The 22,494-nt window shown below is 31.8% G+C and overlaps 1 protein-coding gene across 1 annotated transcript in view; it reads right to left on the bottom strand.

The window, feature by feature from the left end:
• LOC140444602 (monocarboxylate transporter 2-like) overlaps positions 1 to 22,494 on the bottom strand; it is a 798,852-nt gene that overhangs the window by 79,350 nt on the left and 697,008 nt on the right. The window contains exon 3 of the mRNA XM_072536366.1: positions 378 to 530. Within this exon, the coding sequence (XP_072392467.1) occupies positions 378 to 530 (153 nt within the window). The remainder of the gene's footprint in view (positions 1 to 377; positions 531 to 22,494) is intronic.

A 22,494-nucleotide genomic window follows, 5' to 3' on the forward strand; every position in this document is an offset into this window, starting at 1 on the left:
ATATCGTAACCATTTGTAAGGATATAAAAAATATCTATGATCCTAAAATGTTGTTATCTTCTTCGTTCATCTTCTATTAAAGATACTATAAAAGGTTTCTTTGGAACGCACTTCAACTGTACCTGTAGATATTTTCGTACATTGAAAAGTATGGAAAAAATTACAAATGGACTATAAAATACACGTGTCCACAATAATCTCGTCAAACATTTTACGAGGTGCCTAACTACCTCATAATTTTCAATCTGCTTCCAACATCAATACCAAAGTTAGAGCCACTCATGTCCGGCGGCAGTAAAAATGACAAAGGCGTCGATAAATCTGCTCCCACTCGGCCCAGTTCCCGTAAAAATAACCCTTAACTTGTATTTACAAACCTTCGGGGTAATAATGCTGTTTTATCGTTGCCGTATCGACGTCCCTTCTTCTCAAGGCAGGTATGTTTCGATGTAGAGAGTGCAGCTCCCTCTCGTGGATCACAGGAAACGAGTCTTCGTCATCTGGTGGTCGATGGATCGGTGTGTTTCGATCTGTAACAATACGAAATAAATTATAATTAACAATAATTTAATCAGAAAATAAGTTTATAATTATATATATATATATATATATATATATATATATATATATATATATATATATATATATATATATATATTATATATATATTATATATATATATATATTATATATATATATATATATATTATATATATATTATATATATATTATATATATATATATATATATATATATATATATATTGTTATGTTTCTTCTTTCCCAACCAAAGAAAAATAAATAAAAAAATCTATCGAAATAAAATTTTAAGATATCAATATAAACAAATTGTATATAGTAATTTAAGATAAGATTTAGTGTAGATAAGAATAGAAATTTGTTTGGCTTTTCCGTTTCAAACAAAATTATCAAAAAACCTTTCTTTAGAATTAGAAGACATTTTAGCTGTAATCTTTGCCTGTCATGTTTTCATTGTTTGTATAATCGAGTATTAAATGACCATATTCTAATCTTTTGAAATATGTATAAATTGTGTATTGACAAAACCAATTTTAAAGTAAGCTATTTTTCTCTGAAACCAAAATTAGGCTTTTCCAAAATCATGGTAAACACAATTTGAGCTTTTGATTGGACGGTCGTTTTTAAATGAGAATTTGTGAGCCGATCATGAGAACCGGAGAAGTCAGTTATAATTTGGTTATCGAAGGAAACAGTCGTTTGTCTCAAGATAGAGTGTGGTTCGTGAGTTGGATACCGGCATTGTGAAAAGAATTGAATAGTTTTGCAGAAGGAGATAGCAAGTAGATTGAAAGAGGTCCTTGTATCTACTGTTGGCATTTTGTGAAGATTTGTGAAAGTAGTTTTACGGCATCAAGTTGACAATAGGAGGTCCTAGTGTCATTAATAAGTAGTTGAGTTTTTGGAGAAGTGCATCAGGTGTTTTTGGTTAGTGCAGCAGGTTTGCAGAGACGTTTGGAAGGAGCCTAGGTGCCAAAAAGGAGAAATCACATCGTTGAGGAGACTGGATTTTTCTGGATATGTTCCAACATACACCTCAATAAGAAAATAAGCTGTAAGTGTTTTGTACAATTGAATTTTATATCTGTGAAGGATCGGTTTGACATCATGGTCATTAGCATTCAAATTTAAGAACTGAGGTTTTGTTAGGCTAATCAAAAGTTAAAAGTTTTGTTGTTTCTTGTTTCAAGTAAAGAAAAATTTAAGTAAAATTGGTTTTCACTTAATATAAATGTATGTAGATTTAAAATCTTATTATTATTAAAATTTGATTTATTTTCTTTTACTTTTGATAACAAATAAGTTATATTTTTTTATTAGCTCAATAAACTAAGATTAAAGTCAAAATAAACAATTATAACAATATATATACGAGGTCTGGCTATTAAATAATAACTTAAATAACGAGATTGCTTATGAAAAAGAGTTTTATTTTAAAAATTATTCTACAATCGAATGCTCTCCTTCAATATATTCCCCTTCCCTCGCCACACACCTTTCCATTCGTTTTTTTCATTGGTCAAAGCAATGCTGGAAGTCTTTTTTTGTTAAAGCTTTTAGGAGCTCCGCCGTTTTTTGCTTCACCTTTTCCATCGACTCAAACCAGATTCCTTTTAAGGCAGACTTGATCTTCGGAAACAGGAAAAAGTCACAGGTTGCTAAATCAGGCGAGTATGGCGGGTGTTCAAGCACTGGAATGTTCTAGCGGCTAAATAACGCTTCACAGATAGCGCGTTATGGGAAGGTGCGTTGTCCTGGTGCAAGATTTACGGCTTATTTTTCCACAACTCGAGACTTTCCACAACTTATTTTTCCACAACTTCCACACAAGCTTCAAAGCTTTTGTCGTAGTTTTCGATAACTGTAAGTGTTTTAAATAGTTTTTAGTTGCGATCACCTTAGCATAGCTTTTATCTATTCTTTTCTTCTTCCTTTGTTCTGGCTTCAGAGAAAGTTTCACTGTTGCTAGTAGAACGTTCTCTTAGGATGTAATGAAAGTTAATGCAATGCAATTCTGGCTTTCTGTAGTTTGTACATGAGATGGCAGTTTGCTTAACCGTAGAACTTTGCTCGTCGGTAATAGTGTCAGGAATGTTTTTCTCTTTATATTATTGTTTTACCTTTTTGGGATCAAACTTTCCTTTGTTAATGGAATCTCGATTTAGAGGAAAAATACCTGTTTTTTTAAAGGCAATTACCACAACAGGTTATCGAATATTGCGCCAAGCATTTTCCAAAAGGTTGGAAAATTCACATGTTGTTAGCTGTTTTCCTAAATTTTTGCACTGCCAATCTGTTAACAAAGCATCCCATGAAGACTTGAGTCCCTTGAAGACAGACACATACAAAGGCTGCACTATTGTCGAAGTATGTGGAAATTATTTAAGAATAGTTATTAAATGCGATTAATGACCATCGTAAATCAAAAGAGCAGGTCTTTCAAAGCATTTTTTCAAACAATAAACATTTTTGAACCACAGAAAAAATACAAAGCAAAATGTCTCTGGATACCCATCTGTGCCAAACATATTATCCCATGACCTTTAGCCTTTGTGGAGGATCAGAGTTGGCAATATGGATCCGTTGGCATCAGCACATGCCAAAACTGTTGTTGTTTTCCGTTCTGAGCCTGCAGTTTGCCTTTGTTCTATTTCTCCGATTCCAGTTACAACCTTAGTACGGCTGGAGTCATAATTAAAAGCCGTTTCATCTGCATTCCATGTCCTAGCAGGGTATTGTTAAAGTTGTAAATTATTCATAATAGTTTCCAGTTGATCAAAGAAATCGTAAACAACAAATGTCACTTTATTGTCTTACACGTGAGGTTTCTTAATAAACAGTCGGTTGCATTTTGAAAAATTCAGAAACCAATCTTCACCAGGCTTCCCCTCTCTAAAGGGCGTTTGCAGATTATTTTGCTAAATATATAACTGTGCAGTGTTGATTATTTCTTTGCGAGATAGTCCAAACCCCCACTTACTCATATTTTTTATCCGAAAGCTTTCAACAAATCCAAAAAAATGCCTTCATCTTCTTTAAAAAGGAAGTTCTACAATTTACAGTCACACATGCATTTCATTGTTTTAAAAAGTAAAATCTAGTAGGTACCCATGATGACGGCATCTTGTGGCGCTAGTTACATGACGCTAGCCTTAGCATTTTACTGTAGAGAAAAAGTAACACAACATCAGTACAGAAGCTTAGCTTCAAAAATCGTCGATTACGTCATTACGCCAACAGTGATGACAACAATGAAGTCGTCGGTTTTTGAACTAATGAATTTATTCCATAGACTTGCACTATATTGTATAATATTATTATGAATAAAGCTCGGATTATAGGCAAAATGCCTTTTTTGCCTATTTTGCCTATAATAATTGTTTTTTGCACTTTTTGCCTTTTTTCGTAAACTTTGCCTATTTGTGACTTTTTTAAAATTTCATGGTACTACCCATGATATTATTCTATTACTAAACCATTCTATAATAAAATTTTGGGTCAATAATAAAATATCAATGGTTTGTTTATATAACAGATTTCTAGTAAAATGTACCTGATCGAGACTTGAGGGTTAACTATTTGAAAATCCCTAAGCTTTATTAGTTTATTATCAGTTGTACAGTCGGTTACTGTATCAGAGTTTAGTCACAAATTGCTATATCCTAGTTTAGTTGTGTTGCGTATACAGAAAAGCAAAGAACACGTTTTAGATATTTGTGTGAAAAGATGACATCTAAATTAAGGCTATGGATCGCACCTTATTCGGAACTTTCTCTAGAAGGAGATGGAGCATTTTGTAAACCATGCGGCAAATCGGTAAGTTTTATTTTTTCTCTTTTTTTCTCGTCCCACAACATAACTAAATTCTAAAGCGGTTTTAGAATTCTAATTATTTTTTTTTAATTCTCAGATTTCAAGTAGAAAAAAGTACTTTATTGACCAGCATTGTGGAACCCCACTTCATAAACGTAATTTGGAAAAATTAAATTCCTCTAAGTTAGCCCAAATATCTCTGCAGGATAGTTTAAGAAGTCCAAAAAAAAGAAGGAGGACGCATTTAAATTTGATTTATGCCAGATGATGATAATTGCATCTAACTTTCCGCTATATAAAGTTAATAACCCTAGTTTTAAATGCTTTTTCGAAAAATATCTTAATAAATCCTTACCGGACGAGACTACATTGAGAAAACATACTGTGGAAAAATGTTATGTGGAATGTATTTCAAAAATTAAGCAAGAGTTAGAGAGCAGTTTTTTGTATATTATCGTGGATAAAACGACAGATGTATGCGGCATGTATATAGCTAATTTAATGATTGGAATTTTGAACAAAAACTTTGCGAGAAAACCTTATTTAGTTGCCGTTAAGGAATTGGAAAAAACAAACAATTTAACAGTAAGTCGATTTATACAAGATAGTTTAACAAACCTCTTTTTACCCAACGCTATACCAGTGAATAAAATAGTTTTAATGCTTTCAGATGCTGCGGCATATATGTTAAAAGCTGCTGCTGTTAATTTAAAGATTTTTTATCCTAATTTAATTCATTGCACTTGTGTAGCCTACGGGGTAAATAGAATTGCTAAAGAAATAAGAAATCTGTTTCCGTTGGTAAATAATTTTATAAATTTTATGAAAAAAGCTTTTGTAAAGGCTCCGTTGAGGGTGCAAATATATAAAGAAAGACTTCCCGGTGTCCCTTTGCCACCTAAACCAGTAATTACAAGGTGGGGAACCTGGCTCGAAGCAGTTTTTTTTACTTTGAACACTGCAATGAAATAGAATTAGTTATGTCAGAATTTGATAATGATATTTCCGAAGCCATTCGAGAAGCAAAAAAAAAATATTAAAAAATCCCAAATTGAAACAGGAACTCGCTTATATCAATGACAATTATAAATTAATAGTTACCACAATTACCTTATTAGAAAAACAAGAGATAAATTTATGTGAGTATGTAAAATTAATAGATAATTTAAAGACGAAAATTAAATCGGCACCTGGAAGTAACGGTCAATTAATTTAAAAAAAAAAATGAAATATGTTTTCGACAAGAATAAAGGTTTTTCGTTTTTATCTAATGTTGCTAGAGTTTTGAATGGGACATTTTCCGAAGAATTTCAAATTATGCTAGATTTATTATCCGCTCTGAAATATGCTCCAATTACAACTGTCGATGTCGAACGTTCGTTTTCAATGTACAAATTAATTTTAAGTGATCGAAGACATAGTTTTAAGACCGAAAATATTGAAAAACATTTAGTTGTTTCTATTAATGATAAAATTTTAAGTGGTTACAATGTTTAATTATTAATTTACAGTTATTTAGTTACTAGTTTATTTATTACTAATGTTATGATTATGATGTGTAAATATACCTGCTTTAAGTTAATATTACGTTAATTCACTTTGTACAATAAATAATAAGTTATATTCCTTTATTGCCTATATTTTGCCTAAATGTTAATATTCCTGCCTTTTTTAATAAAAATCTTTCCCTATATAGGCGCCTTTTTCTTCAATTTTTGTTGCCTATAAATCCGAGCTTTAATTATGAAATTATGAGACTTACCAAAAGCTGAGACCTAACCTCTAATATTAGTGTTGACTATTCCACATAGTTCCGACAAAAACAGTAAAACTGGAATAATAATACTTGAACTAAAATCCTTTATTGCCTTTTAGCATATCGATTCTTCTCATCTAAGTTTCTAATAAATGTAAAACAAATTTCACATCCTTCATTTTTAAACACTCATTAAACGGCATGTCTGATCCTACATAAAAGTTAAGTTCAAAGAACATTTCTAATACTTTTTGTTTTATTTGACCAGAAAGTGGAAGGAGCGACGGGAAAGTGGCAATAAAAGCCAGCTCAAGTATGCAATACGAAGCAATTAAGAGGAAACATATATAAGTCTTTCTTATTTGTGGTTATGGCGTACCGAAAGGCAAGCACTCGAACTGGTAGAACATGTATTATGAGAACGGATATTAGGAAATTCTGGAACATAAGTAATTTGGTGAGATTGTTTATATTGAAGATTTTTAATAAAATGTTAAAGATGTTATTATGTTAGGATTGCTATTTATACTTTGGGATATACATGGTTGTAGAAACTGAAAACCTGTCACATAAAATATTTTATTTAGTTAAACCTCCAGAGTATTATTATCAAAGATCGGATTATAGACAAAAGTCTTTGTCAAATTATATACTACTTTCCATGTTATTATTCATACTGCTATTACTAAACTTTTCCATAATACAATGTTATGTGGCGATTACACTTTCGTCCAAAATAATGTGTGACATAAAAGAAGGTATACATTTTCGTCCAAGCCACTAAAATTGAGGTATATAAGTTCGTCCAAAGGGTCAGATTTTCGTAATGCTTTTCGAAGAAGCAATTAATATTAAATATATAAATATGTACGAATCTTCGAGTTCATTCATTTGTGAAAATATTCTCAATGTGTTTATATTGTCATAGTCTTGAATTGTGTTATAAAAATCATTTATTCTTGAAACGTTATGGAGAAAAGAGGTGCTCCTCTTTTATTAGTGAATAACTACAAATTTAATTTTGCCGAAACGTTGGGAATCACGCTGGAGATGTCGTACCAAAGGTTTTAACGCTGCCGTCTACACAATTGGGGATGATGGAGTAATTTCTAGACAAAACATTCTCATGAAAGCCTGGAAGCCAACTGCATTTAACAACAGTTTGTAAGAGTAGCACCTAAGCGTAAAGCTGCAGAAGATATAAGTACTCAACCCAGGAAAATTTTACATCGCGATTTAAGTGAAGAAGAAAATACCAATTTAAGTTTTATGAATTTGAAATCAGTGAAACGAAGTATTTATAATGTACGAAGAAAATTACTCCCGGTTTTACCAAAAACGTTAGAAGAAGTACTGGAATCATTAGAAAAATTAGAGGATCCTGTCATCACTTCTAGAAATGAAAACTTTTTATTGGTAAATGATAAGAGTGCAAAATTGACATATTATATCTTGTGAGACAAATCTCAGACATTTATGTGTTCTAAAATATATATGGATGATACATTTAAATATTGTCTAAAATTCTATTATCAAATATTTACAATTCATGGATACCACAATGGCCACTACATTGCACTAGTATTTTGTTTATTGCCAGATAAATTATCATCTACATATGAAATATATTTCAATTTGATAAAGACCAAATGTTCAGAGCTAACTTTAAATTTTCTTCCAAAAGATATTGTCATTGATTTTGAAAAATCAATTCATAAGGCTGTTAAATCAGTTTGGGGTCAATCTAAAATAATCGTATTTAGATTCCATCTTTCGCAGGCTTGGTGGCGTAAAATTCAAGAACTTTGCTTAATAAATGATAACAAAAATAGAACGGAAGTGGGAAAATGGATTGGTCATTGCTTTGGTCCTCTTTTTCTAGATCACCAAGAAGTCGGTGATTGTTAAGTTTTTGATCTAATCGAAATTATGCCCGATAGTGTCGAACTAAATGCTTTTGTTGAGTATTTAGTTGAGACGTATGTTGATGAAAACTTGATGAAAACTCAACATTATCACCGATACTCTGGGCTGCAAAATCATCAGAATCTACGAGGACAATCAATGCATGTGAATCTTTCCATTCACATTTACATAAATCCTTTAATACATACCATCCGAATATAACGCAGTAAGACAACTTTTTTTTTTAATTATGGGATTGATCCCCGCGGAGTATATATGCAAAAATATTTGACTTAGACGAAAGCTTAGTTTTGTTGCGTATGCGGAAAAGCAAATATTATACATTTTGTAATACAAGAATACAAGTTTTTTGTTCGTAAAGATGACTTCCAAGTTAAGCGCATGGACCGGACCATACTTGGAACTTTATGATTGGAAATTAAGTAAAAACTTACTTTTGATAATTACAGTTTTAAGGCTGTGCAATAATATTCTTTTGTGAATATGCAGCTGGATTTTTATGGCCGTATTTAGAAAATATTTATACTGAAATATGCATAGTATAAAAATGCAATTTATGGTTTTAAATTGCATTTCGTAGTTAATTTATCAATAAAATTTTATCAAAAAGGATAGAAAATTATTTCTGATTGGTTATAGAAAAAGATGAATTATAAATATATATGTTTAAAAAGAGATTTGGTAAAGTTAAAAATTATTGACCTAGATATCTAAATAAATCTATAGAGCTAAATGAGGACAAAGGGATCAACAATTAATCAGGATAACTGGATAAGTACTCAAATTCTAAAACCGGTCAGCTATACCTACAATTGAATCCCTCTAATTATGAAAATTAATTACCAATCTAAAGGCTTAATACACAGTTATAAAAGAGTAATCATTATACACACGTAATATTTTCAATAAATGTTTATTTCAAAATTTTACATTTAATTATTGACTCTGAAATATAAGGTAAAATTATTGGAAAATTATTTATAAAACATTTTACTTTTTAAATACCATTGGCTATACATTTTGTTTCGACAAACTTCTATGTTTATAGACAATCTTTAAAACAATTTAAAAATTACGTGGGAATTTGCTTTCACTAAATATAATTAGCTGTATTTTTATATAACTTGGAAGTATTGGCAGATTTATTCGACACGGTATACGGTACGGGAATAATACCACAAGAGTGACCGAAGTGTCATAGTTCAAATCGATTGCCAACCCTCAGAAGAAATGAAGATCTGTAGAGGAGTTAGACAGGGATGTGTTTTATCGCCACTTTTGTTTAACTTATATTCTGAAGAAATTTTCCAAAACACGCTCAATAATATCAAAGCGGGAGTTACCGTTAACGGAAAATTAATAAACAACTTACGATATGCAGACGACACTGTGATCATAGCAACGAGTATAGAAGAACTACAACATCTTATCAAAAGCTTAAGTATAAATAGTGCTGAGATGAGAATTACTATAAACGCTAAAAAAAACGAAGTGCATGCTAATTATAAAAAGACCACAAAATATACATCACCTATTGACAATCAATGTACAACAAGTAGAAAAATATCAGTACTTGGGAACTGTGATCAATGAAACCAATGATCATAGTACAGAAATTAACAGGCGAATAGAGATTGCCAGATCAGCATTTATACGAATGAAGCCACTCCTAACGTGCAAAAATCTAAATTTGGAGATCAGAGTACGTACCATTCGCTGTTATATATTGTTATATATGGACTGATAGAATTACAAATAAAGAATTACTGGAGAGGGTTGGTAAAGAAACAGAACTAATCACCAATAAGGGGACCAAAATATGAAATTTTGAGACTCATAATACAGGGAAAGATTCAAGGAACAAGATCTGTTGGCCGAAGGCAGAACTCATGGTATCTATAAAGAATTTACACTATATATACTATATAAAGAATTTACATGGTATCATGGTATCAATGCAGATCGATTGATTTGTTTAGAGCAGCAAGTTCAAAAATAAAAATAGCCGTTATGATTGCTAACGTCCGTAGGGATACGGCACTCTAAGAGAGTACTTTTATGGAACAATTTTCTATTTTTATACACAAACTTTTGGAAAATAATATAAGAACATAATATTGAACTAAACTTCTTTTTCTTCTTTACACGGCCTTTTTTAGTGTCCCATTTGTCTCTGACATATGTAGTAAAGAGATAAATAATAGTATTTCCGTGATATTTTTGGAAAAAACAACATATAATATCGTCACAATAATGAGGCGTACCATATCAAAAGTGTCAATCTTCCTCCTAAACCAATCTGGTCAAATATAGAGAAATATAGAAAATAAATTGTACTCTCAGTAATAACAAAGAAAATCTCATTAATATAAAGAATTTTGGCGACTTTGATATGAACAGTTGGAGATTGTTTATTTTATTGTTACCTTGCACTAGATAATTAAAAATTTTCGTTTATGAGTGAAGATACTGATTAATAATTAGCATTAAACTTATATTATAATTTATGGTTGTTGAAAGTAAACAAAAATATTTGTAAACTAAATTTAAACGTAATCTTGTGTGGGTTTGCTTAAATCGTTGTCTTCCTGTGGATGATTTGGAAATTTGTCTAGTTCTAAAATGTGTTTAAAAAACCTTAATTCTTCAATACTCTTCCAGTTTAAGCTATATTGTTTTATAACACACCCATAAAAATAGTGTAGTAGTCATTCCCCCCTTGGTTTTTTATACCGCGTTTACAAGCTGTTTCGGTGGTTGCCACCGCACCGGGTACTGGTATTCATTGACCGCTCAATACAAATACTGAAAAACCAGCTGCCGATTTTCAGATTTGATATTATATAAGCCCCAAAACAGGGGGCTGTCACTTTCGCCCTCCAAACTGTTGTAAAGACTTTCTTCTCTGCCAAGAATGCCGTTGTGAACTTCATGCGTGACCCGTAGCTGGTACTAGTTTCCCGGGACAGGAAACACATGGCAGAGAGATATAGTGTACTTCATTTAAGAATACAAGGCAAGATAGATGGAAGAAGAGCGCCTGGCCGAAGACGCACGTCATGGCTTAAAAACCTATAAAAATGGCAAACAGATCCTCTGCATTCTTTTTCCGAGCTTTCGTCGTTAACAAAATTAGTATATTGATATAAGGTTGAATGCTCGAATAAATGAACTTTGAAAAATTAAAGGCAAATATCGAGCACAATTTTAATAATCAAATCTTGTCCAAGTACTTTCCCTTTCTACAGCATCATCTGGGGCATTTCGTCAAATTTGGGCTATACAGCAAGCGCAGAATGTAATAAACATGAAACTAAACATAAATTGTACATAACACTACACTAAAACTGTCTGTCCTTGTTTTGTCCAACATAAGTTGGATTCAATCAATTTATTTTATCCCCGGAATGCGTGATTTAATTTATGACATACCTTTTTTGAAACACCCTATATACATCATTAACACCTAAGTAATACAAATCCAAAAAATCGTTGACAATATAAAAATAGCAATAAAAAACGTCAAACATCTTTCATCTTCGTATTCAAAAACTAAATATTCTATAGATAAATTAGATAAAACAAATAATGTAGTATACAAAATTGGTTGTACTCAGTGTAAAGCTGTGTAAGTTGATGAAACCGGAAGAAATCTATCAAATCGTATTATTTCCCACAAGAGTGATTGTAGAATAAAAAAATCCATCTTGTGCTTTTGCAGAGCATATAACTGACAAAGATCATAATAAAATGGAGTTTAATAATATTAAAATTTTGTTTAATAAAGGAAATAAATGGACCTTTTTAGAAATGGTATGTATTAGCAAGAGTGATAATAATTTACATAAAAGATCAGAAATTTAAAATCTAAATGAAATTTATAAATTTCTTTATAATTCATTCAGAAAACCACCAGAACATCACATTGGTATTTTTATTTTTTATAATACGTGTTTCATGTTTTCGGGTATCTGTGAATAATAAATAAATCTTTTTTTTTTCTTAATAAAAATTTGCGTATAGAGGTTTCAAAGTAAAACTCAATATAAGAGCATATTACAAAATAGTTTTTTTTTTTTGTAAAATATGTAACATACAGTAGTTGTAACCAACTTTATAATGTTCCTGTTTAAACTTTATTATACCAATGTTCAACTAATTTTGCATTTTCCCTATTATAACATCATACAGAACAAAACTTCCATCACGATTGTCCGTTATTATAGCCAAATCTAATATAAAGTTTTACGCTGTTTGCTCAGTTAATGGCAAGTTATTAAATATTCTATATAGAATGACATTTTCAAAGGATCGTTAGGGTATTGTTTGTCATTTCAATTAATAAACTAATAAATATCTTTGAGATCTAAGTTTCAGTTATACACAAATTTTTTGTTAATTTTTTTAATATTTCTTATTAACTTTTTACAATTTTAAATTAATTCCTAAAAGCGCTTAAGTCAATTATAATACAATTTTTTTGGCACTCTATTTTTGTGGCGAGAAGGCTGACAAAGGTAGATAATCAAAAGCTTCTCGTTCACCAATACTTAACGAAGACCACGTTGCTCAAGTCAGAAGCTTTATTGAGGGTTAGTATATACATATATATATATATATATATATATATATATATATATATATACATATATATATATATATATACATATATATATATACATATATATATACATATATATATATATATATATATATACATATACATATATATATATATATATACATATATATATATACATATATATATATACATATATATATATATATATATATATATATATATATATATATATATATATATATATATATAACTAGTTGACAAAGAAAAACAAGAAACACGGAATACAGCTAAATTGCAAAACAAAATGGGAGCCAATGAGTTTTACCCTGAAACTCATAAAGAAACTCAAGTGAAATAAATCAAACAAACATTTCTTTCAAATACATCAGAAAAACAAGTCAGAAAAAATATTAAACAATCACAGCAAACAATAAAAATTGACATATTTACTCATATGCTGTAAAAAAGGTTACATTTTCAATAAGATACTTAAAAATTTATATCGTTTTTACAAAATTAAACTAATAAATTTCGAAAAATTGTTTAATAATACTCAAAAATATGTACAAATACATGCCAACATTTACTAAATACCACCAAATTTATATATAAATAATATAAATTAAAAAGCATCGGAGCAAGGACTGACTCTTCCGGTGGTCCATTATTTAATTTCCTCTGTTTGCTTATGCCATTACTGTGAACTACGTGGAGATACCGATCTGAGAGCATGTTTATTAGTTTGGTCAGCTTATATAGGAGTCCCTCTTCCATACTGTGCCGTGGCAGCTGTCAGATATAGCCGTAGTGTTGCTTTTGGAAACCCGCTTCTATATTGGTTTTGCTGCCCTGACCTGGTCAGCGCATCTTCGATTAGGTATCAAACCTGCTTGTTCAAGTGGTATATTTTTAAGAATTTGTGAACTTATTCTATTTACAATAAGTCGTTCCAACAGTTTATTGCAGCAGCTGAGAAGCGCTATGGAACGACTGCTTTTAACTGTATAGTGGGGTTTATAGCTGTGCTCTAATACTGTTTGTACATGCCTGTACCACTGCAAGGCTCCGTTTTCCAACTTTTTTGTAATTGAGCATTCTAATACGGTTCCCCAAAAGGAAGACGATCAGTAGGAAGACCACGAAAACTATGGAACTACAACTTACTGGAGGCACATTGAAAAACAGTCAGAGTCATGTCTATATAAAAAGAAGAAGAAGAAGAAGAAGCATTCTACTTTGGTCTCTTTGGCTAGAGTGTTGTTACATATCACTTCATGGAATGCTTTCTTGGCTTATTTTTCCCGAAGATCCCTGCTAATAAAGGCATTACACTGATCCCTTTATAGTTATTTAGCGAACTTTAATCACATTTTTTAAAAATAAATGACATTTTTGGAGGACTGTCCTGCTTTGATTTTGTTGACTAACACTCGTATAAATGATACGATTCTTGCACCTCCATATTTCAGCAGTTTCATTTTTATGTTCCCTAATCCTGCTACTTTGTTGCTTTTGGATTTCATTATTTTTTTTAGTCTTCTGAAAAACCTAAAAGGACAAAAATGGATATGGTGAATAAAATAACTTAACAATTAATACAGTATTAGACCTACAACGCAGAAGAAAAAAAAACCATATTGATGTCGATATTGTTTCTTTTTTTATATTCCTACTCAGTTACTATTGGAAAACCTATTTCATATGTTATTTTGTCATATCTATTTTCTGATACCCCAATTTTTGTTAACCTAAAACAATTTTAAAAATATAATACTCTAAAAGAAAACTTCTTTTTACCAAACTTCAATTACATTTATTTCACAATTTAAATAAAGGAATCGCATACATCACAAAGTATCTATTTCTTTCAAAAATATTTCAAAGACTATTCTAAATATCAGTTAAAAGCAGGCCTGGAGACGGAAGATTTTTATGCTTTTAAATAAAAATAGAAACAGAAAATAGGAATACGAATTCTACCAGATGTTTAAGTGCAACAATGTATAATCAAAGTGAAGATTTTCAGCGACAGCGAAAAATATGTTATTTTGTTTCTACTCATTACATATAAAGATAAATGTATCTTAAAAGTTTGGTTAATATTGTTTCTAAATTTATAGATTTCAGAATTAAAAAGATCGTCATTATAATCTTGTAATATATTCTCCCGGCATCGTTATATGGTTTTTTTTCATTACGTGCAGATTGTTCTTTAAAATTAAAACTGATCCAGAAAAGAATTTAGTAATTTAAGATTTGCCTAAGCCGGGAAATAAAAAGAAAATAAGAACTTTTTAGTTCCCGACTAACCGAAAACAGCAGTGAATTTGACTGGATATCAAATTGTAGATTAAAAGAAAACGACTTCCAACAGCACCTATCCAGCACAAAGCCAGAAGTACAGATTGCTCGGTAAATAGAGAGAGTTTATCAGTGTAACTTTATCGTAGTATATTTTAAAAAAGGCTTCTCCATAACAATGACGATATGGTTTCTAGGTGACCCTGTTTGTAACGACAATGTACTGTAAGAGACTCAAAGACAGCCACAGTTAAATTGGAAACAGATAATGGCCAGACTTCCTTAAAAAGCCTTAAAAAGAGTTAAATAAAAGAGAATGAAAATAATATATAGTGAAACTATAAAGGCGTACTAGGTTCAGTAAGAATGTCTGTATCTTTCCAATGATCTATTATATCAAAAGTGGTAAAATCCCGATAAAGTACGTCCAGTTCAACAATTGGTACTGCCAAAATTACACATTAAAAGAGTGTTGCAAGAATTTTATAGTAGCTTTTCTGGAGGATATTTGGAGTCAGAAAACACAGCCAAAATTCAAAACATATTTTATTGGATCAATTGTTGCCAAATTTGAGTAAGAAATGTAATTTATATAACGGTAGATAAGCTCGTAAAACAAGAAATCTTGGTAAAATGGCAAAATATCTTTCCGGAGAGCCTTTTGAATCATTTGCAGTGGATATTCTCGGTCCACTTTCGATGACAGAGAGGGGAAACAAGTACTTAATAGTAGCAATGGATTATTTTAACCCATTTATGCCCACAACTATTTTTGTCAAATATATTAATGATTTTTTGAAGAATGTAAAAAAAATACCCTAAAATGCACAGAAAAATTACTAAAAAAATTTTCAAAAACTGATTTTTGAAAAACAGGCTGGGTCGTTAACGACCCGTTAGGCACATAGGGATACAAAATAAAAATAATACCTTTTATGCAATTACATTTTATTTTATTTTCTTCTAACAAATTAAACATTTACTCCCTAAAATAAAAACAATGAAGCAGGCATAGTTTAATTATATTATTTATAAAATATATTATTAAGGCCTAAAATAGTTTGTATGATAATCTTTGAAGCATTTATCGTGGAGTGGAATTTCACATCTATCGCTTGCTTTTGTAGTTTTATTTGAACATACACGACATCTTCTTCTTTGACCACCAGTAATAAGTAGATGTTGTGTTGATGTGAATGGAGCAGGAATTATTGCAATATTCTGAGGTCCAGTAGAACGGGCTGGTTTTCCATAATTAGAAAATAATGTACGAGCTATATGTCTTCTAAATTCTAAGTTGTCATTTTTATATCCCAATTGTCGTGCTAGTGTCCAAGCATTAGTTACACAAACATCCATATCCATATTAGAAAGTACCATTTTTTCCACGTACTTTAATTCTATAGTTGGAAATGTTGTTGTCCATCAAATCGACTCCTCCCGTAAATTTGTTGTATTGCGAAATTGCAAATGGTTGATCTATTTGAATTTTTTGTTTTTCTTTTGCTGAATATCGGCTTGCTTTTTATATTGGCTCAATTCCATGCTCATTAGATAATATGCTAATATTATTATCTTTCCATTTTACAGCTGCAATTTTAGTGCTGTCGTCAAAAGAGCTACAATAATATCCTCTTGGTTGTTTTGTAATTTGTAATACTTCTTTTATCTTCTAAAGGGCACTTTTCTGTTCTGTTTTCGCGTACAGTTCCAGTGGCACCAAACTCCATGTCTGCAATTGATGATTTCAAAGATATGCTCGAAAAGAAGTTATCAAAATGAAAGGAAAATTTTATATCTTTGTATGTGTTTCGAAAAATCTCTGCAAAGGTCAACACCACACTTTCTCATAATCCACACTGTTTATTAGCACCAGTTGTTGACTTTCGGCCTTGACATATGTCAAAATTTAGGCAATATCCATTTGATAAAGCCATTACCCATGCTTTATAGCCAAATCTTATTAGTTTACCATGAATAAATTGTTTGCACCGATTACGACCAAAGTAAGAAATCATAGATTTGTTGATAGAAATTTGATTTTCAATGGGTGCAAACCTTAAAAACATTTTGTATTTAATTTGTCGATGAAAGGTCTAATCTTGGCCAATTTATCATTTTTGGCAAGGTGGTTGTTGTCTGCAGCATGAAAAAATCTAAATATCTCTTCAAATCTATTGCGTCTCATAGACTTCGTTACTAAAATACTTCGTTACTACATAAACAATTCAAAAAATTCAACTGGGTTACTTTCAGAAGTAAGTGTTAAAACTGGTAATCTCGGTAGATTGGAATCGGCATGTAATCTTTATCATGTTCGACCATTTGCGTGGCATTTTCTTTATTTTTTTTGTTCATTGTTTTACATTAAAATCAGATGATTCTTGAAGAACTTCATTTTCTATGTTTTTCTCATCATTCTGAAATTGTACTTCAGCATTGGCATTTAATTGACCTCTATTTAGTCTATCCGGATCATTACATCATTCCTCGTCTCCAGATCCGAATCGGTTAACCAGCCATTATTATCTGGAGGCCAAATATATATATCATCATATTACACATTTTTGAATGAAGCCATGCTGCGAACGTTATTCAAGGTCTATTTCGATGTACACTGTATGAAAACTACGAGCGAAATAGATTGTTTGCAATAAATAATAAATAAACTGCTTACTTGCATAGTCAGAAATAAACTTGTAAACAAACGGCCACTGGTAAATTCGACATATTTGCTTGGAACATATTTTTGTTAGTTGTTACATTTTAGTCAAGTACAAAATTTTATCTCAGCTCTTAGCTCAGCTCTCAGCTCTCAGCTCTATGCTCAGAAAACTAGAAGAAGAATATAAAAACGACGGAATGGAAATAAACTTAGAGAAAACCGAATACCTAACAACAGAAAATAAGGATATGAGAAACCTAGAGATAGACGAGGGAAGACAAATAAATGGAACAGATAAATTCAAGTATTTAGGAACCATAATATCGGACCAGGGAACAACAGAAGAAGATATAAACAACAGACTGAGACAAACAAGAAACTGTATAAGACAACTAAACTCAGTGTTGTGGGATAAGAACATTACGATAAAGACAAAAAAGAGAATATATAACACCCTGACAAGAAGTATCCTGACATATGGGTCCGAAAACTGGACAATAAACAAGAGAAATAGAGGTAGAATAAGAGCAGTAGAAATGGAGTTCCTGAGGAGAAGCTGTAGACTTACAAAAAGAGACAGAATTGAAAACGCAGAGATTAAGCGGAGAATGGGAGTGCAATCAGACATAATCGACTATATAGAGGAGAAGAGACTATCCTGGTACGGCCACGTCAGAAGAGCGGACAGAGGACGCTGGATAAACAAAATCACAGAATGGAGCCCGATTGGAAGAAGAAAGAGAGGAAGACCCCGAAGGTCATTTAGAGATGAAATCGACGAGGCTATGGAGAAAAGAACCCTGCGAGATGGAGACTGGAATGACAGGGAAAATTGGAGAAAACGGTTGAGTGAAGGAAGACAGTGAAAACTGTGGAAATCCTTAGTAGTAGTACAAAATTTTAAATTGAAATTATGGTAAGAATTATTAAAAATCTTGGGTATTAAGAAAATACGCAATTATACGGAAAGGTCCAATGCCATAATTCAATTGTTTGTTAATATCTTTCAATGTTTGTCGCTGATAATTAAGAACTATGGGATAGTTTAATTCCTTTATTCCTGCTAGCCTATGCTTTCTGGAGCGCTTCTAGTTTCTAGAACTATTTTTGTTTCTAGAAAATTATAAATACAATATGCAATACGAACAGAGTTTCCTAAATATTTTTCATTGGAACGAACGCAAAAAAGATGGGTTGAACAGAGAAATCATCAATTTCTTTAAAATTAAAAAAAAAATTCTTTATTTTCCAGTATTTAATATTACCATCCCTACTCCTAATTACACTTTCCAATCGATTTCGCATGAATCAAATGGCTTTTCTAATAAATTCTTGACTCATTGTCAACTAGCAATAAATCCCTCAGAATAAATGTCTCATATGTAACGATCCACCATTAGACCTCCTTTAAATCCTCCACCAAGCACGAAAACTAACTTGGTTTTCCCATCAATGGAAATGCCTGCCCAAAACATACAAGAACCACATGCATATGACACAGTTTCTCGTATACAATATTGAGCAAATCGCTCTTCTGGCCTTCTATAGACTCGACGCCTCTTATAGTTGCCGTGTAGGTAGATTCTACCTTCGTCGGAGAATAATACCTGACTTCATTGTTAGTCGTCCCAATCCGGATGTTCGTAAGCAAATTCTAATCGCTTTTGGTTGCCCTCAATCTCCTTCTGACTCTCCAAATGCTCGTAACCACACTAGGACCTCCCTAAAGTTCTTCTTTGAGATTAGCACCAGTCAAATGTCGATTTCTCAGAAATTTCGATAAAAGAAATCGATACTCTCCCTCCGTTGTTATTCGTTTACGGCCTCCTTCTTGTCGGCGAACATAATCACCAGTATCTTGGTACCGACGATATACTCGGGACACAGCTGATTGGCTTAAATTTAGTCGATTTGCCACGGCCCTCTGGCTCAGATCTTCTCTCAATATTGCTACTGCTTTTTAAAAACTCAGATTTTAATCTGATTCACTTTAATCAGATTAGTAATTGTACACTAAATATTTTTAAATTTACACGTTTTAGGTTGAAACAGGAGACATACTTTCGTAAAATAATTTAGTTATTTAGTTATTTAATAGTTTTTGTCAATTATATTTTTTTATAATTCTGAAATTCACTATTGTTACGCCTCTGTAGAACGCTGCCTGTAAATACTTTACGTAGTTACTTCGGACAATTAGTTTACCCTATTGTAGACTCGCAGGACTAGATTACGAAGGACCGGAATGGGCATTCTCAAGAACTTGGATGTGATTTCAACACTTTGGTGTGTTCACACTGGAGGATCATTAGAGAAGTTGGGAAGTATTCCAAGTTCGTTGATAACAGAGTCTTTGTGGCCAATTTGTTTCACAGATAAGATCACCTCGGCATACAAATGCTGTTAGTTAAATCAGGTGTGCAATTTGGAAGCCGAAAGTCGGTTTTTTGGGTGTTTATATAAAAGCTTATCTGGCAATGGGCTTTGTACAGTATTTAAATAAAAATAATGAAGCTGTATCCTGGATACCTGGATACCTGGAAAATTTTATAATAGTAATTAAAAAGTTCATAATTGTAATTATCTTTCTCATTCCGAATGAGATAAACGGAAAATGAAATTTACATTAACATATACATATGAAATTTGTATATAAAGTTCGTAACAAAAGTTAAGTTCTTGAATGAGGACCTTGATAAAAGTGATAGGAATCATAGATAAAATAAATGTGTACATGATATTATACATATAGATGCGAAGGTATAGCGACTTATATACATAAACTTATAATTTACCTATAAATATTAAATTTTGTTTAGTATATTAATGTTTTTAAGGAATCATACTAAATGGTAAATTTAACAATTTTCTCCAAAGATTTCACTTGATCCGATGATGTGCTTAGTCTGTTTCTGCAACTGGTATTTGAGACACGCTACAAAGACATGCTTAACACTGGGATAAATGCATAAAGTGGAATTAGTGTAACCAATTATTTACTCGTCGGTAAGCCGGGTATATCACTTTTTCCTACTTCATTCGTGGTTTCACTATTTCACTATTTCTTGCTTGTTGGGCTATGCAATCCGCTTCTTCATTTTCTCTAAATGCAGTGTGTAAAGAAAACCATAGAAATTGTACAGTATGCTTGTACCATTAGCGAAACAAAACACTTAAATTAATTAGTAACTCATAATACAGTTTAAATGTAGATGTTTACTTTTGTTGTAATTGAAAGTGGGCCAGTACAATGTACATTGTAGCATTTCGTTTTACCGCTGAGATTGATAATATAAAACATTTTCTAGTCTGTTTATAATCACAGAAATTGCTTTCGTTTGATATTTATTCCACCTAATATTGTGCGTCAAATAAATATGAGCATTTACACTTAGGTTGGTGATACGGGGAAGAGAATTTTTTGGGATAATGATATCACTCTACGATGGAATGCAAAAGCAGTCAGTTTCATCGTTAGTGCGGATTTTGGGCCACCACCACCAAACTCACAATGTTTAAAGCAAATATAAGTATTGATTGCTTCTGCTGTGGTGTAAGAGCTTGTTTTTTTTTGCTGCAGTTCGGTACCTAAGACGTCATGCTTTAATTCTGCGCCAAGTTGTTGTCTTTTTTCCCGAAACTGTGACATAATTCTTGCAGTTTTCGCATCTTTAACCCTAGAATACGGGTTATTCGTAAATTTGACGACGCTCATAATAAATACATTGGGCATTTTCGCCCACTCTCGTTTATTTTAACGATTTCCACAATTGAGTACCTTCCTGATTAGTATCGAGCTTGATAGTGTCGCAGACGGTTGTTATAATTTCCAATTCTAAGACATATTTCGTCGCTTGGTTCGTAATTTTTACGAAAGTCCCGTGTTTACGTCATATAATAAATCAGCTGGCTCTTGTTGTTTGTATTTTGATTTTGAGTGTTTTAGTAACAAAAAATTAAGGTAAATTATTTTTTCATTCTTATTACATAATATACTATTTGAGTTTTTCTTATTAGGATGTCAAATAAGAAGTTTTTGTCCGCAAAAGAACTAGAGAAGAAAGCGGCACGTATTATGAATGGGAAAGACAGTGATCCAGACCCATTTGAAGCTAGTGGTAGTGACTGTGAAGAGGACAATTTGGAAGCTGAATCCTCTGGCTCCGATAGCGAGGTTGATGCGGAAAATAATTAGTCTTTTTCTCCAGCTCGCCTTATCTAAAAGGAATATAACTGTCCAGTTTAGGTAGACGCTAGTTTAGATGAAAATGATATTCCTTTATCACAAGTACGTAAACGTTCAAAATATGTAATAAACTTTAAAAACAAAAGCCTCAAGGGTAAAAATGGTCACAAATGGTCAACAGAGTTGCTCAAAGATCTAAAAGAACAGCTGCTAGGAACATATATATAGCTGCTGACAATATATATTTAATAAAATTTTGCAACATACAAATGCAGAGATTGCCGTACAAGCTCGAAAATACAGTGGCCATCACAATGTTAGCATAACGACAAAAGAGGAACTGAAAGCTTTATTTGGCTTTATTTTAATTCTTTCTGCTTCAAAGAAAGACGATCATTTATCAGCAAGGCATATATTTGATGCCACCATTTCAGGCAAGTTTTACACATCTTGTATGAATTATGATTGCGTTTTATTCCTGCTAAACTGCCTTAGATTTGATAAAAAGGGCGCAAGAGAAGGGAGCAAGATAAATGATCCCTTTACACGTATTCGAGAAATTTGGAACATTTTTATCGATACGTGTAGAGCGTCGTATTCTCCATCCTCATACGTCACAATTGACGAACAACCTTTTGGCATTCAGAGGACGCTGGCATTTTAGGATGTATATTCCTAACAAACCAGCGAAGTATGGGAAAAAATTGTTATGATATGCGATTCCTT

This window comes from Diabrotica undecimpunctata, chromosome 1 (assembly GCF_040954645.1).
Source record: "Diabrotica undecimpunctata isolate CICGRU chromosome 1, icDiaUnde3, whole genome shotgun sequence".
Taxonomy (NCBI): Eukaryota; Metazoa; Arthropoda; class Insecta; order Coleoptera; family Chrysomelidae; genus Diabrotica; species Diabrotica undecimpunctata.